At 41.8% G+C, this 17435-nt stretch overlaps 1 protein-coding gene across 9 annotated transcripts in view; it reads right to left on the reverse strand.

Annotated features, from left to right (window-relative positions):
- The window catches only part of FGGY (FGGY carbohydrate kinase domain containing), a 523869-nt gene that overhangs the window by 433623 nt on the left and 72811 nt on the right, over window positions 1-17435 (reverse strand). For all 9 annotated transcript variants that reach the window (XR_009735607.1, XM_061413058.1, XM_061413061.1 and 6 more), the window contains one exon: window positions 13203-13291. Coding sequence is in view for 8 of the 9 variants with exons in the window: in XM_061413058.1 (XP_061269042.1) it covers window positions 13203-13291 (89 nt within the window). In the remaining variant the exon portion in view is untranslated. The remainder of the gene's footprint in view (window positions 1-13202; window positions 13292-17435) is intronic.

Genomic DNA, 17435 nt, shown 5'->3' on the forward strand with positions numbered 1-17435 from the left:
TATATGAATTCTTTCACAATAAAGCTGTTTTTTTAATCAAATCTTATCTTAGATATGCAATGAGAGAGGTAATCAGGACATCAAGTACTAAGGGAGGGATGTGGACAGCAGGCACGTCACCAGAGGCAGATATTATCATAGAAGTCTCTCCCTCCTTCCTCCCATGTTGCCTTGCTATCTTGGCCCGTAGGGAGCATGCGATGGCTACCCACTGGCTCTCTCCACTGAGAGCAGCACCAGAGGAAGCAGAGCTGACTTTACACCCCAGCCTCTGACTTAATTTTCTCCAAGAGGGTAAGGGAAATCCATCTGACTGTTGTGATACTGGAATATATTAAGCCATGTTTTAAGGGGTCACTGTGTTAAAGATGTCATTCTTAGAATAACACAGAGCCCACACCGTTGCTCTCTATGACCAGGTGCAACCAGGGTGCCTTGGCTTCAAGAAAGCACACCTGAGTGGCATCCGCATTCATGTTGCTGACTCAGTTACTTGACCTGATGACATCTGGTTGGCATACCAGGCCAGCCTTCCTCCATGTAAGTACACATACACCTGCATATGTGGTTGCTGGTTTAGCCTCATTTCTGAGTTGCTTTATCCATCCAGTATACTAAAAGCTCTACACACTAGAAGTTAATGAGTATTTTCTAAAATTACGAGGTAGGTGTTCATTGTTTATTTAGCTAATATGCTCTTTATGTAGTCTCTATCAGTCAGAACCCCAATGGCAAGGAAAGGTGAGTGGTACTTTGAACGCTTAACCAATAGGTATGTGCATGTAAGTTACTCCGTCATGTCTGACTCTTTACAATCCTAAGGACTGTAGCCCATCAGGTTCCTCTGTCCATGGAATTCTCCAGACAAGAAACGGGAGTAGGTTGCCATTCCCTTCTCCAGGGGATCTTCACAACTGGGAGATTAAACCAGGGTCTCCCACATTACAGGCAGATTCTTTACTGTCTGAGCTACCAGAAAAGCCCCAACCAAAGGGTACCTGTTGGGAATGTACATAGTGAGTGTGTTAGTGTTAGTCACTCAGTTGTGTCTGACTCTTGTGACCCCACGGACTGCAGCCTGCTAGGCTCCTCTGTAAAGAATCCTCCAGGCAAGATTACTAGAGTGGGTTGCCATTTCCTACTCCAGGGATCTTCCTAACCCAGGGATCGAACCCTGGTTTCCTTCATTGCAGGCAGATTCATTACCATCTGAGCCATGAGGGAAGCATTGGCAGGCAGGTTCTTTACCACCAGCACCACCTGGAAGCCCACAATAGTGAGGATTAACGCTAATTGTTCTAAGTGTGATTAACAGCACTGTGTTTACATAGGAGAAGGACACTACTCTTGGGGACCGCATTGCAGAATTAATGAAGAAAAATATGGTATTTGGAATTCATTTATAAATGGCTTAGCAAAATAAACACATATTTGCATGTCAGAGTGCTTCTGAGCACAATGTAACAAAAACATTAACTGACGAATGTAGTTTATTGTAAAGATATGGTGTTCCCTATATCACTCTCTCAACTTTTCTGTAGCTTTAAACTTGTTTCAAGAATAATACCTTGGGGGGAAATACTAAAACAACAACAACAAAAAAATGAATGCTCACCAATATTTAAGAAAACACTGAAATCCAATATTAATATTAGCAGTTGACATAAATAGGTAATTGATACCTGTAATACTAATAGTTATTGATGTTAACTGGCACAACTTAATAGAATAAGTAGTTAATATATATAAGAAAAAGTAAATGCATTTTTTTTTTTTGCAGCAAGATTTACTTTTTACTTTATTTTGTACTGGGGGTATAGCAGATAAACAATGTTGTGACAGTTTCAGGTAAATAGTAAAGGGATTCAGCCTTAAATATATCCATGGGAGATGTAGCTTTGGTTTACAAATACATTGACATATTCAGTTCAGTTCAGTCACTCAGTCGTGTCTGAAACTTTGCAACCCCATGAAGTGCAGCATGCCAGGCCCCCCTGTCCATCAGCAACCCCTGGAGTCCACCCAAACCCACATCCACCAAGTCGGTGATGCCATCCAACCATCCCATCCTCTGTCATCCCCCTCTCCTCCTGCCCTCAATCCTTCCTAGCATCAGGGTCCCTTCCAAGGAGTCAGCTCTTCACATCATATGGCCAAAGCATCAGAGCTTCAGCTTCAACATTAGTCCCTCCAATGAACACCCAGGATCTATCTCTTCCAGGATGGACTGGCTGGATCTCCCCGAAGTCCAAGGGACCCTCAAGAGTCCTCTCCAACAACAAAGTTCAAAAGCATCAATTCTTTGGTGCTCAGCTTTCTTTATAGTCCAACTCTCACAGCCATACATGACCACTGGAAAAACCATAGCCTTGACTAGACGGACCTTTGTGAACGAAGTAATATCTCTGTTTTTTAATATGCTGTCTAGGTTGGTCATAACTTTCCTTCCAAAGAGTAAGCATCTTTTAATTTCATGGCTGCAGTCACCAACTGCAGTGATTTTGCAGCCCAGAAAAATAAAGTCTGACACTGTTTCCACTGTTTCCCCATCTATTTGTCGTGAAGTGATGGGACCAGATGCCATGATCTTAGTTTTCTGACTGTTGAGCTTTAAGCCAACTTTTTCACTCTCCTCTTTCACTTTCATCAAGAGGCTCTTTAGTTCTTCTTCACTTTCTGCCATAAGGGTGGTGTCATCTGCATATCTGAGGTTATTGATATTTCTCCCAGCAATCTTGATTCCAGCTTGTGCTTCCTCCAGCCCAGCAATTCTCATGATGTACTCTGCATAGAAGTTAAATAAGCAGGGTGACACCTATTTGGTGTCTGCTGTTCCATGTCCAGTTCTGACTGTTGCTTCCTGACCTGTATATAGGTTTCTCAAGAGGCAGGTCAGGTGGTCTGGTATTCCCATCTCTTTCAGAATTTTCCACCGTTTACTGTGATCCACACAGTCAAAGGCTTTGGCATAGTCAATAAAGCAGAAATAGATGTTTTTCTGGAACTCTCTTGCTTTTTCAATGATCCAGCAGATGTTGGCAATTTGATCTCTGATTCCTCTGCCTTTTCTAAAACCAGCTTGAACATCTGGAAGTTCACGGTTAATGTATTGCTGAAGCCTGGCTTGGAGAATTTTGAGCATTACTTTACTAGCGTGTGAGATGAGTGCAATTGTGCGGTAGTTTGAGCATTCTTTGGCATTGCCTTTCCTTGGGATTGGAATGAAAACTGACCTTTTCCAGTTCTGTGGCCACTGATGAGTTTTATATATATACAATGGAATAATATTCAGCCATTATAGAGAATGAAATAATGCCATCTGCAGCAACGTGGATGGACCTAGAGATTGTCATCCTGAGTGAAGTAAGTCATACAGAGAAGGAGAAATATCCTTAAGCATCACTAATATGTAGAATCTAAAAAGAAATGATACAAATGAACTTACTTACAAAACAGAAAGAGACTCACAGAATTCGAGTATGAACTTATGGTTGCCTGGGAGAAGGATGGGGGAAAGGGATAAGTTAGGGAGTGTGGGATGGACATGTACACGCTGCTGTAATTAAAATGGGTACCCAACAAGGACCTACTGTATAGGACATGGAACTCTGCTCAATGTTACGTGGCAGCCTAGATGGAAGGATAGTTTGGGGGAGGATGGATATATGTATATGTATGGGTGAATTCCTTTGCTGTTAACCTGAAACTATCACAATATTGTTAATTGGTTATACTCCAATATAAAATAAAAGTTAAAAAAAAATAAATAAAGCCACCAAAGATATCAATTTTCTCCCAAACTGACTTATTGATTTAATCCAATTCCAAAAACAATCCCAGCAGCTGTTTTTATTCTCTCTGTAGAAATTGACAAGTTGATTCTAAAATCTATCTGCAAATGTAAAAGACCAAGAGCAGTCAATAGAACCTTGAAGAAGAAAAACAAGGCTTGGGGACTTGCACTACCAGTTATGAAGACTTGTTTTATTGTTACAGTAATGAAGATAATGGGCCCAAGGAGAGAAAAATAGAAAGATGAAAGAGAATAGAAAGTCCAGAAACATACACACATATATACCTAATGTATATATTATATATACATACATATCTACAGATACACACACACACATATATATAGAGTCAAAGAATTGATGCTTTTGAACTGTGTGCTGGAGAAGACTCCTGAGAGTCCCCTGGACTGCAAAGAAATCAAACCAGTCAACTCCGAAGGCTATCAATCCTGAATATTCACAGGAAGGACCGATGCCGAAGCTGAAGCATTTAATAATATAAACACACATTAAAATAAGCAATCATTTTAAGGTTAAAGATTGACACAGACATATCATATAGATATAGGATAGAATATTAAACAGGTATCAAAAACATGTTTTCAGATAATATCTATTGATATGGAAAATACAATAATGAGTAAAATAAATTGTGCAAGGCAGATTTATAATAAATGAAACACAGTAATAACCCGTCTAAATAATTTTACTAAATTTTTGAAATCTTGGAGATTATACTTGGAAAATGACTACAGATGTGGATCAATAACCTGCCAGAATCTTCACCTAACAGATTAGCAAATAACCATAAGGAAAATAACAATATATTAATATCCCTCAACCCCAAACATAGAGAACCATGCAAATCCAGACAATAAATGCAATTTTAAAAAGATTACAGTTCTAAAGAACATAAATTCATCTCTTAAAGTAGAAAATATTTACCAACAACCTTCACAGAATTTTACATTGTAGTAGGCAAGAGTCGGACACGACTGAACGACTCGACTGAACGACTCAAAGGAACTGAACTGAGGGGGGAGAGAAGTAACGTATAACATATATGAAATGTAAGGAAAAATAAACCTGAGATTCTAGAAGCTTAGTCCTGGTTTCCCACATGCCATAGAAAAGTCTCAGAAATTCTAACATATAACTTCTAAAGCAAACTAACCAAATAGTCTCTTGTGCATAAGGAACCTGGGCATCATTTCTTTTAGTCCTAAGCAATAAAAACAAATGAATTGAGGATAAATCTCCTATGAAAATTCAAAGTAATTTATGTAGATAACTCTATTCTTAAGAAAATAAAGCATAACTCCTTTCTACTCCTTGCTATGAACTGTGAATGGTGATTTCTTTCCAAAAAGTACAAGATAGGAAGAGGAAAGGAGTAACTTTACATTGGAGAAACCTGACAAACGATACCTCAGCCACAAGATCAAGGTCAACATCAACACTGATATCATATTAACAGTATGTACCCTTGATATATGATGTGCTATGATAGATGATCGGAGAAGGCAATGGCATCCCACTCCAGTACTCTTGCCTGGGAAATCCTACGGATGGAGGAGCCTGGAAGGCTGCAGTCCATGGGGTCGCTGAGGGTCAGACACGACTGAGCGACTTCACTTTCACTTTTCACTTTCATGCATTGGAGAGGGAAATGGCAACCCACTCCAGTGTTCTTGCCTGGAGAATCCCAGGGACGGAGGAGCCTGGTGGGCTGCCGTCTATGGGATCACACAGAGTCAGACACGATTGAAGTGACTTAGCAGCATGATAGATGATATGACATGACATGATATGATAATATCAGTACTCAACAGAAAATGGCACGGTAGTCTTCCAAAAACATACTACTCATGTCTCATCATGAAATAAACATCAAACAAATTACATTAGAGGGACATGCTATAATATATATAACCATTCTTCGAAACCATCAAAGTCATCAAAAACAGGGAAAGTGGAGAAATTGTCAAAGTCATGAAGAGACTAAGGAGATATGATTACATGTATGTGGTATCCCAAATCGGATCTTGGAATTAAAAAAAAAAAAAAGCCCATTAGGTAAAAGCTAAAGAAATATGACTAGGTACAGAATTTAGTTAATAATAATATAGCAACACTGGTTCATCAACTGTTTATGAATGTATCACACTAACATAAATGTTAATAATAAGGGAAACGGGGTGTCAAGTATATCGGAACTCTCATACTATCTTCACAACTTTCTTGTAAATCTAGAATTAGTTTAACATAAAGCCTACTTGAAATTATAATTGAATTTAAAAGGACATACTTTTAGACAGTTTACAGAGTATTGCTAATCCTTGATAATCCAGGAGGAACTTATCTCAGATCCCAGTGTTAGAAGTAGTTCTACTACTGAACAGCAATTGGGTTCTCATCTGTTCACTCAGTTCATCTTGATTACGTTCTCACTTTTTCTTTGGTGACTAGGAAGTTTGGAAACAAATCTGTTGGTAATTAAGAAGAATCACATAGTTTTTATGATGTTCTTAACTTTATGTTGGAGAAGACAATGGCACCCCACTCCGGTATTCTCGCCTGGAAAATTCCATGGACGGAGGAGCCTGGTGGGCTGCAGTCCATGGGGTCGCTAAGAGTCGGACATGACTGAGCGACTTCACTTTCACTTTTCACTTTCATGCATTGGAGAAGGAAATGGCAACCCACTCCAGTGTTCTTGCCTGGAGAATCCCCAGGGACAGGGGAGCCTGGTGGGCTGCCGTCTCTGGGGTCGCACAGAGTCGGACAAGACTGGAACGACTTAGCAGCAATAGCAGCAACTTTATGTTATTCTATTAATATTTCACTCCATTGTGATTTCATTCCACTTTTCACATCTTTATCACTGTTTTTATCTTCTATTACTAGTCACTTCAAATCTCTTTAGGGAGATTTATATGTATATATGGTTTTCTCTGATTACACAAAATTTTATTATACAAATTTCTGACTTCCCATTTCTCATGTTACCAAAATTCTGGACTATTAGCCACTAAAGGCTATGATGTGGCAAATTACTAAAACATGGAGCTTCAGTTCTTGAATGGTAAAATGGTGATACCATAACCTGTTTTACCTGATGCTTAGGAAGACTAATGGGGTTCACACTTGTTAAAATATTAGCTCAGATACAGAGAATGCATTCCGTAAATGATGATGATGATTATATAAATTCAGTCAGTTCAGTTCAGTTCAGTCACTCAGTCGTGTCCAACTCTTTGCGACCCCATGACTTGCAGCACGCCAGGCCTCCCTGTCCATCACCAACTCCCGGAGTTCATTCAAACTCATGTCCATCGAGTCGGTGATGCCATCCAGCCATCTCATCCTCTGTCGTCCCCTTCTCCTCCTGCCCCCAATCCCTCCCAGTATCAGAGTCTTTTCCAATGAGTCAACTCTTCACATGAGGTGACCAAAGTGTTGGAGTTTCAGCTTTAGGATAGTCCTTCCAATGAACACCTAGGACTGATCTCTTTTAGAATGGACTGGTTGGATCTCCTTGCAGTCCAAGGGACTCTAAAGAGTCTACTCCAACATCACAGTTCAAAAGCATCAATTCTTTGGCGCTCAGCTTTCTTCACAGTCCAACTCTCACATCCATACATGACCACTGGAAAAACCACAGCCTTGACTAGACAGATCTTTGTTGGCAAAGTAATGTCTCTGCTTTTGAATATGCTATCTAGCTTGGTCAAAACTTTCCTTCCAAGGAGTAAGCGTCTTTTAATTTCATGGCTGCAGTCACCATCTGCAGTGATTTTGGAGCCCAGAAAAATAAAGTCTGACACTGTTTCCACTGTTTCCCCATCTATTTTCCATGAACTGATGGGACCAGATGCCATGATCTTAGTTTTCTGAATGTTCAGCTTTAAGCCAACTTTTTCACTCTCCTCTTTTGCTTTCATCAAGAGACTTTTTAGTTCCTCTTCACTTTCTGCCATAAGGGTGGTGTCATCTGCATATCTGAGGTTATCGATATTTCTCCCAGCAATCTTGATTCCAACTTGTGCTTCTTCCAGCCCAGTGTTTCTCACAATGTACTCTGCATAGAAGTTAAATAAGCAGGGTGACAATATACAGCCTTGACATATTTCTTTTCCTATTTGGAATCAGTCTGTTGTTCCATGTCCAGTTCTAACTGTTGCTTCCTGACCTGCATATAGGTTTCTCAAGAGGCAGGTCAGGTGGTCTGGTATTCCCATCTCTTCCAGAATTTTCCACAATTTATTGTGATCCACACAGTCAAAGGCTTTAGCATAGTCAATAAAGCAGAAATAGATGTTTTTCTGGAACTCTCTTGCTTTTTCAATGATACAGCAGATGTTGGCAATTTGATCTCTGATTCCTCTGCCTTTTCTAAAACCAGCTTGAACATCTTGAAGTTCATGGTTCACGTATTGCTGAAGCCTAGCCTGGAGAATTCTGAGCATTACTTTACTAGCGTGTGAGATGAGTGCAATTGTGTGGTAGTTTGAGCATTCTTTGGCATTGCCTTTCTTTGGGATTGGAATGAAAACTGACCTTTTCCAGTCCTGTGGCCACTGCTGAGTTTTCCAAATTTGCTGGCATATTGAGTGCAGCACTTTCACAGCATCATCTTTCAGGATGTGAAAGAGCTCAACTGGAATTCCATCACCTCCACTAGCTTTGTTCGTAGTGATGCTTTCTAAGGCCCACTTGACTTCACATTCCAGGATGTCTGGCTCTAGGTCAGTGATCACACCATCGTGATTATCTGGGTCGTGAAGATCTTTTTTGTACAGTTCTTCTGTGTATTCTTGCCACCTCTTCTTAATATCTTCTGCTTCTGTTAGGTCCATACCATTTCTGTCCTTTATCGAGCCCATCTTTGCATGAAATGTTCCCTTGATATCTTTAATTTTCTTGAAGAGATTTCTAGTCTTTCCCATTCTGTTGTTTTCCTCTATTTCTTTGCATTGATTGCTGAGGAAGGCTTTCTTATCTCTCCTTGCTATTTTTTGGAACTCTGCATTCAGATGCTTATATCTTTCCTTTTCTCCTTTGCTTTTTGCTTCTCTTCTTTTCACAGCTATTTGTAAGGCCTCCCCAGACAGCCATTTTGCTTTTTTGCATTTCTTTTCCATGGGGATGGTCTTGATCCCTGTCTCCTGTACAATGTCACGAACCTCTGTCCATAGTTTATCAGGTACTCTATCACATCTAGTCCCTTAAATCTATTTCTCACTTCCACTGTATAATCATAAGGGATTTGATTTAGGTCATTCCTGAATGGTCTAGTGGTTCTCCCTACTTTCTTCAATTTCAGTCTGAATTTCGCAATAAGGAGTTCACGATCTGAGCCACAGTCAGCTCCCGGTCTTGTTTTTGCTGACTGTATAGAGCTTCTCCATCTTTGGCTGCAAAGAATATAATCAATCTGATTTCAGTGTTGACCATCTGGTGATGTCCGTGTGTAGAGTCTTCTCCTGTGTTATATAAATTACTATTAACAAAAATAGCAATAATTATTTTCATCGATATAATGAAAAGAATGGGCTTCCCTTGTGGCTCAGGGGTGAAGAAGCCACTTGCCAATGCAGGAGATGCAGGTTTGATACCTGGGTTGGGACGATCCCCTGGAGAAGCGAACGGCAACCCATGCAGTGTTCTGACCTGGAAGATTCCATGCACAGAGGAGGCTGGTAGGCTACAGACCATGGGGTCGCGAAAGAGACACAACTTAGCAACTCGAACAACAATGCTGAAAAGCATGCAACTGAATTACAAATTAACCAAAGCCAAAGTGATGATTTTTCAGTGACCCAGATATACAAGAGTAGCTGCCATATTTTGGAGGATAAGATCAATAAATAAAGGGTGCAGGTCAAACAAGAGAAGAGAAAAAAACAGATGAGAGGAGGAAGAAGAAGACTTCTTACACAGTCACTGCCAAAAACAAGTCTGAAGGCTTAAGACAAGGTGAAATCTGATCACTTTTTAGCTATGATTCCACTAGAATAATAAAAAATAAAGGAAAAAAAAAAAAACACCCTCTAGCCTTTTTGGCACCCATGTACCCAAAAGCTCCCAAAACAATCACAATAAGAGCCAGATAAACACCAAATCTGACCCTTTCATTGGCGCAGAGGATGCCAAGTTCATTTTCCACTGCCCAAAGTTTGTTTGGCATTGGTACATTCAAACACAGATCCTCATCTTCCTTATTCTAGAAGATGGACAGACCATGGGGAATTTTCACTACAAGAACTATGAGTTCTTTAACTCCTGTGTGCTACACGTTTTAGCCACAGTACCTCTAACCCTGACCGGATGTCCAGATGAGGACCTGAATTTGAGTTGGGGGGATTAGTAGTAATTTCCTCCAGGTACTCACAGACAGTACATGGCAGAGACACTGAACCCAGGTCCCCTGACTACAAGGGTTTCCCTCTTCCTACTATGCCAGAAACTTAATGCAAAGATCCCCTGCCAAAATCGATAAAGAAAACTAAATAAAATTGTTAATTCTTTCAAAAAGTTTCTCAGCGCTGTGTCAGAAGTTTTTCTGTCACCTCATTGAGTCAGTCCATATAGTAACTCCATGGAGTAAGTACTGTCATTCCCCCAATCATGTTTATAATTGAGAAAGCTCAGAGGTCTCCTGTTTCACCCTTGATCATGCAAGTTGAAATAGAGAAGAAAGAAAGAAGAGCTTGAAGAAACAATAGTAAAGACAGATGTAAGACAGACATGTGCCAGGGAGAGGGCAACCGTCTTAACAAGAGGAATGTGATGCCCAGGGTCCAAGGTCCATGGCTCAGCTTTTCAGGAGAGGGAAGCTGGAAGAGGGGCCTCTGAAGGTGCTGGCAAGTTCTGGCAAAGGGCGGGGGAGGGGTCTGCAAATTCATACTAAGTAGAATGAGTCATGAGTGTCTCAGTCAAGAAAAAAATGGCAGGGATGACTGGACTAGTCAGTAAGTCATTTCTGAGCACTAATCTTTCTGCATCCTCAGGGTTTCAGATTGTCACGGGTGGGCAACGGAAGCCCCCAGTCATGTTCTGATAAGCCAACCGGAAGTTGTCCATTTTTAAATTCACCAAATTAATGTGACTCTTTAAAACACTCTAATCCTTCACAGGAATGGACCAACTTACCATCACATATTACTTCCATGCACTCTTTAGGCACTGCTGTTCCAATTTACCTGACCACATAACTACCTGGGGCCCTTGTTAATCACACATATTCCCAGGTATCCCGTGGAGATTCTGATTCAGTAGGTTTAAAGCTGGAAGTCCTGGGGGTGTGGGCTTTGAATGATCCAGCTGATTCCTATAAGCAGGCTAGTTTGGAAAAAAATTGTTTTAACAAGACTTTGCCAATGGGCTCGCAAGGTACATTTTATAGATAAGGAAAGAGAGATACAAACAAGGGAAGGCCATGCCCAAGGTCACCAAACTCTTGTGTGGCAGAACTGAGGATAAATTACACTGTAACTCCACAGCATATATGCATGCCACAGCATTTAAATCTATCTGAGCCAGATCTAATTTCAAAAGCAAGCTTCCTGGTGTCTTAACATGACATCAGACACTTGGAAATGGGGGTGTGGACAATCTAGCACCATCAGAAAAAAACAAGGGATAGTTAGGGAGTTTGGAATTGACAGTTAAAATAACCAACGAAGACCTAGTGTACAGCACAGAAAATTCTGCTCAATGTCATGTGGTAGCCTAGATGGCAAGGGAGTTTGAGGGAGAATAGATACATGTATATGTATGGCTGAGTCACTCTGTAATACACCTGAAACTATCACAACATTATTAATCAGCTATTCTCAAATACAAAATAAAAAAGTTTAAATAAAAAAACAACAACAACAAAACCCAGGAAGACATCATTATACTGGACTGATTAACACCCAAGGAAAGAAAAGGAAAATTGAGGTCCTCTGCCATCTTTAGTTATGTTTTTAAGTCCTCAAGGCTTGCAGGCTAACGGATTGTTACTGATACCCACACTATTTACACTGCTTTGACTTCTAGGTCCATTTGGCTAAATTAATCAAAACACTTCCTTCACTACTGCACAAAAATGGGCGGGGGGTGGTGGGGGGGACTAGAGAAAGGTCCTTCCTGAAATAACTGTGGACAATCAATATTACAACAAAAGAGCAAGGTCCAGATGAGACATTTACCCAAACCCCGCTCCTCGTTGATGGTAACAAGATGACGGTGACTAATTGCACGTTCTGGGGTCAAGTTCAGACCACTCCTCCAGAGCCCTCTCCCTGGAGAAAGGTGAGTACCTGAGGTTTGCCAAGGCCATTTTTATATGCATGTGAATCCCCTCTACTCTAGCATTTCACGAAGAGAAGGGGAGAGTAATCAACAAAATGAATAAAGTGCTTGTGAAATGCATCTTCTACTTTCTGGAAGGCCCTGCTGCTGAATGAACTACTAGACTCCCATCAACTCTGCACTAGTTAAGTCCAAATCACACAAAATGGGACAAACGGAAAGAGCACAGGGAAAACGAAACTCCCCGTCCCAGCTTCTCATTAGTTAAATAAAAAGAAAAATGGAGAAGATTTAAAAGAGAGGAATTTAAGATACACCTAAATATATACACTGAAGCAGGTTTATCCGTCCTTTGGGAGATGATCTTCTTTCTTATATGCAATTATGAGTCATTTTCAAGATAAGAAGACCCCTGCCCTTGTGCATTCCCTGAAATTTGAGGTCAAGATGACAACAGGTTTGCATGCACTGAGAGTTCATGTCCTATCTGTCCAAATATATGCACATCTGTGCACACATCCACTCTGTTTACTGCAGCAGCTACAATCACACTTGAGTATTTTTTTAAATTGTCAGGTGTGTGCCAGATAGCACATGACTTATGTATAACATTCAAAATTTATTAAGAAATACTATTGATATCAACATACATACCTTTATCCTCTGGGATGATTCAGGTACATTGATACAAAAAACAAAATAGCTTCATTAACACACCAATCTAGTTAAAGTTAAAATCAGCTTCCTTAAAAAAACCTATCTCTTGCCTTAATTTTAGGGGCCTAAATGTTTCTTTTCTTCATCATGTAAAAAAGTGGCTTTGGAAAAATAGTCACATTTCACAATGGACTATTCACATCTCCTTTAAATGTGTCCAATTTTAATGAATGGTCTTCACCTTGGATACACACATTCCAGGCCTCATAAAAACAATGGTGTTTGGGCATGTGCAGTGGAGGTGGAAGATGGATTCAAGATGTTTCAAGTATGCAAAATCACATGCAGATGTACAAATAGTACATCGAGTCAAAGCGCGTTAAGAAAGCAATATATATACAGACACCCAGGAATGGATGAACGCAAATAAAATCCAACTTGTAATTAACATACCGTGCTGTGACACCTGTTGCCTTCCACGATAAGAAGTCTGGGAGATCAAAGAAATGTCCCGCCTTATCCCAGCAAGTCTCTCTCAAGTTCTGCCAAATTAAATATATATTAGAATCAATTACAGGCTATTTTTTCTCCTCCTCTTCTCTCTCAATAATGTTTCAAAATTTTCAAAACAAAAGTACAGCCAACAATGCCCAAGAAAACATCTGTGCAGGGGCTGGGAAGTGGTGGTGGGGAGGGGAGTATAAAAGCAGTACACAGGAAAGAAAAATTGGCAATTATTGATCCTTCCAAAAATGACTATAATTTCCCTTTTATTCTTCTTTGCCAACCTGGTGTGGGAAGAAGTACACTTTGCAAGGGGATGCAATCCATCTTGCAAGTGGATATATTTCAAGACATATAAAAAGACTTCAAAGCTGAACAGCTGGGAACTGGGGAGAAAAATCACACTAGGAAACTACCTGATGAAATGTGATGTGTCCTGCCATGAAAACGTCTCCCCACGATAACAGGTTCCAAAAACAACAGGAATGATCCCCCCTTGTCCACAAAGAACTTCCAATCTAAGCCAGAGAGAATGGTACTGAATCAACCTATCCTTATACCTTTTTAAAATATTTGTTGCTTCCAATTTCTTCCACATTGCCAATTTGGCCAGATTTTTTTTTTTTTCTTACCACTGGGCTTTTTCTTTTCTCTGCCACCTGTGCCTGGAACCCTCCTTCCTCACTTACCGCCTTTTTCCCTCCCAGGGTCCACATGGCCCTGCCCCTTTTGGTTAACCAGATCCAGCCTTCCCTGGAGAAGGAAATGGCAACCCACTCCAGTGTTCTTGCCTGGAGAATCCCAGGGACGGGAGCCTGGTGGGCTGCCATCTATGGGATCGCACAGAGTCAGTCGGACATGACTGACGTGACGTGACTCAGCAGCAGCCTTCCCTAGGGAGGTCATCCATGATGTCCTCCTCAGGGGGGGATCTGGCTGTCATACAACCCCTATCACCTCACAAGTATCTGTATAATGTCCTTCTCTCCTGCTAGACTGTAAGCTCCATGAGGCCAAGGACCTTTCAGCTTCATGAACTGTAACATCCCATGATTGTCTTCTCTCCTCCCCCACATAGGACTGGACCCTTAGCAGCCAGGTGGAAATCACATGACTCCAGCCCCAGTCTGGAGTCTCCCCCAAGGGTAGAAGACAACGCGCTTAACTGGACAAGGGACAGCCATGTGTCCTAGCGGGGCCAATTTGACTCCTTCTCCCAGGAATTTAGAATCAGGATCCAATTAGAGTCATTTAACTTCTGCCTTTGAGTGGAACGGGAGGTGAGATAAAGCTGGAAATTGTGAAGTGGCCATTTTTTGCCAAGGACCTGGAGAAGTAGGACTTCATAAAGAAAAGAGCACTGCAGACAAGTGGCAGCAAGAAAGGTTTCCTACCAACCAGGCAACTCTCTGTGTCCTGGTTTCACTTATTCCCTCCCCAAGAGGCTACAACAAAGCTGAAAGCACCAAAAGCTCAAGGGTATCTTTGGGATCCCAGAGGCAACAAGGCAGAAACTCCAAAAGAGACATATGCCAGTGTCAGCTAGCAGGTGATGTAGAGCAGACATTCAACAGATAAGGTTAACAACCAAACTGCTCATTTTCACCTTTCAAACTTTCTCAGGTGAGGGGCACTTCAGAGTTTACAAAGGCTTTTCACGTGTGTTATCTCCACTGCTTGTGGTTTAGTCGCTAAGTTATGTCCAACTCTTTGCAACCCCATAGACTGCAGCCTGCCAGGCTTCTCCGTCCGTGGGATTTTCCAGATAAGAACACTGGAGTGGGTTGCCATTTCCTTCTCCAGGGGATCTTCCTGAACCAAGGATCAAACCCATATCTTCTGCATTGGCAGGCAGATTCTTTACTGCTGAGCCACCAGGGAAGCACTGCGTGGCATACAAAAGTCCCAAGTGCTGCTGTATCTATTTTACAGACATACCACTGGCCTTCATCCACATTTGCCCTCAACTTCTATGAGTTCTTCCTATTTTCTCCTTCCCCATCACAACTTTCAGAACACAGACCCTTACTCACAGCAGAGAAAATCAGTTTTAACCCAGAACAGTGTCCCATTAAAACAACACTAACATCAAAAGAGCTCAGATGTAAAAGGCAGTATTAAGCCCATTTTCTGTTACTGCTGGTTGTTTTAAATTCCTAAGCATTTGGGTGAGCGCTTACATGCAGAAGGGGCTTCCCTGGTGGCTCAGACAGAAGAATCTGGCTGCAATGCAAGAGACCTGGCTTCAACCCCTGGGTCAGGAAGATCCTCTGGAGAAGGGAATGGCTACCCATTCCAGTATTCTTGCCTGAAGAATTCCATGGACAGAAGAGCCTGGCATGCTATAGTCCATGGGGTCACATAGAGTTGGACACTACTGAGTGACTAATACATTTTCACTTTACATGTAGAAAGGGCTAAACTTTGCTTTGAACAACCATATATCTTAATGTTAAAAAAAGTAATACTTAAAGTTAACTAAATAGACCAAAAGTAGTTCTGAACTAGCAGTACCTTTGTACACTAATAGATTACAGTCAGGAAATGGTAGCCGTTGAAATGATGAGTCAAATTACTAGTATGTCTTCTGGGTAGTCCCCCAGATTGCTTCCCACATACTCTGTGGTTTCAGTGATCAATTCTCAGGGAGAAATGGCAGCCTCCTTCTAAAGACTCCAGAAATTCAAGGCCAATCAGAAAAAAACCCACGAAACTGCTACAGCATCAATCAGTGCCACCAGCCAAAGCCAAGCAGTCTTCCTCAACTGGGACAACAACTGCTTCTGTTAGATCTAGTGCACAGTCATTACAGACCTGAAGAATCGGAGCTTGCAGCCTGTGGCCAGGCACACAGGCTGCTGTGGACAATGGAACCCAGGCAGTACATCTCAGAGAGCACTTCAGGCCTCTGGCCAGAAAGAGACACTTCAGGGGCAGGAGGGGCAAGGCAGCCTGGTGGGTCATCTTTTCCTGAAACAATGCCAGCATCACCAGGCAAAGTCAGAGATCCCAGCTCAAACTCTCCACAGAATGAGACACCAGAAATGGTATCATATTAGGAGTGTGGAGGATCCTTAAGAATGCCTCCCTTCTCGGGAGAGAAGACAGCAGTAGTATGTACTCCCTGTCTTCTCCACAAAAGCAAAGTCTGCAACTCAGCCAGAAAAGGAGAGGGGGCAAGCGTATGCCTGGATGAAAGGGATGCTCCGAGAGCCAGATCCCTCACTGGGAAACGTTGACACTGCTTAGCAGGCTCCCATGATGTTCTTAGGTTGGGCTCCATGATTCACAAGTGTTTAGTCATCACATGCCAGACTGGCCAAGGGCCTATTACCCGCTGTGGATGGATTTTTAATCCAGTTCTATGAGAAAATCCCTCCATCCCTGCCCCTCCCCAGTCACTAGAGTCCCAGCCCAGGGCCTCAATCTTACTGAATTAACTCTGCCTTTGGAACCACTGGGCCTGCACCAGACACCGTGACTGTGCGCTTAGATTCTTCCACAGCTCACAACAGCGCCCGCGTCTCAAGACAGTGCCTTGTCTCACTGGATTCTCAGGATGGTTCAGAGGTTGTAGGTGATACACAGTAGTCCACATGTCAAGGATACAGAAACTGAGGTTCAGGTGATAATACTTTGCCCAAAGTCAGACAAGACTTGGCCCAAACCTGCTCTAAAGTGAGGGTTCCTTTTCTCCACCAGGCCACAGTCACCACCCTGAAGCTCCCTGATCTATCAGAGCTGTAGGTTTTGGCCTTTTGAAAGCATCATGATAGAAGCTATTGCTGACAAAGGTCTGTAGAGTCAAAGCTGTGGTTTTTCCAATAGTCATGTAGGGATGTAAGAGTTGGACCATAAAGAAAGCTGATGCTTGAGAAGACTCTTGGGAGTCCCTTGGACAGCAAGGAGATCAAATCAGTCAACCCTAAAGGAAATCAACCCTGAATATTTATTGGAAGGACTGACGCTGAAGCTCCAATAATTCATCCAACTGATGAGAAGAGCCAAAGAAAGCCCAGATGCTGGGAAAGACTGATGGCAGGAGGAGAAGGGAGTGACAGAGAATGAGACGGTTGGATGGCATCACTGACTCAATGGACATGAGTTTGAGCAAACTCCAAGAGATAGTGAAGGACAGGGAAGCCCGGCGTGCTGTAGTTCACTGGGTCACAAAGAGTCAGA

Source organism: Bos javanicus, chromosome 3 (genome assembly GCF_032452875.1).
Source record: "Bos javanicus breed banteng chromosome 3, ARS-OSU_banteng_1.0, whole genome shotgun sequence".
Taxonomy (NCBI): Eukaryota; Metazoa; Chordata; class Mammalia; order Artiodactyla; family Bovidae; genus Bos; species Bos javanicus.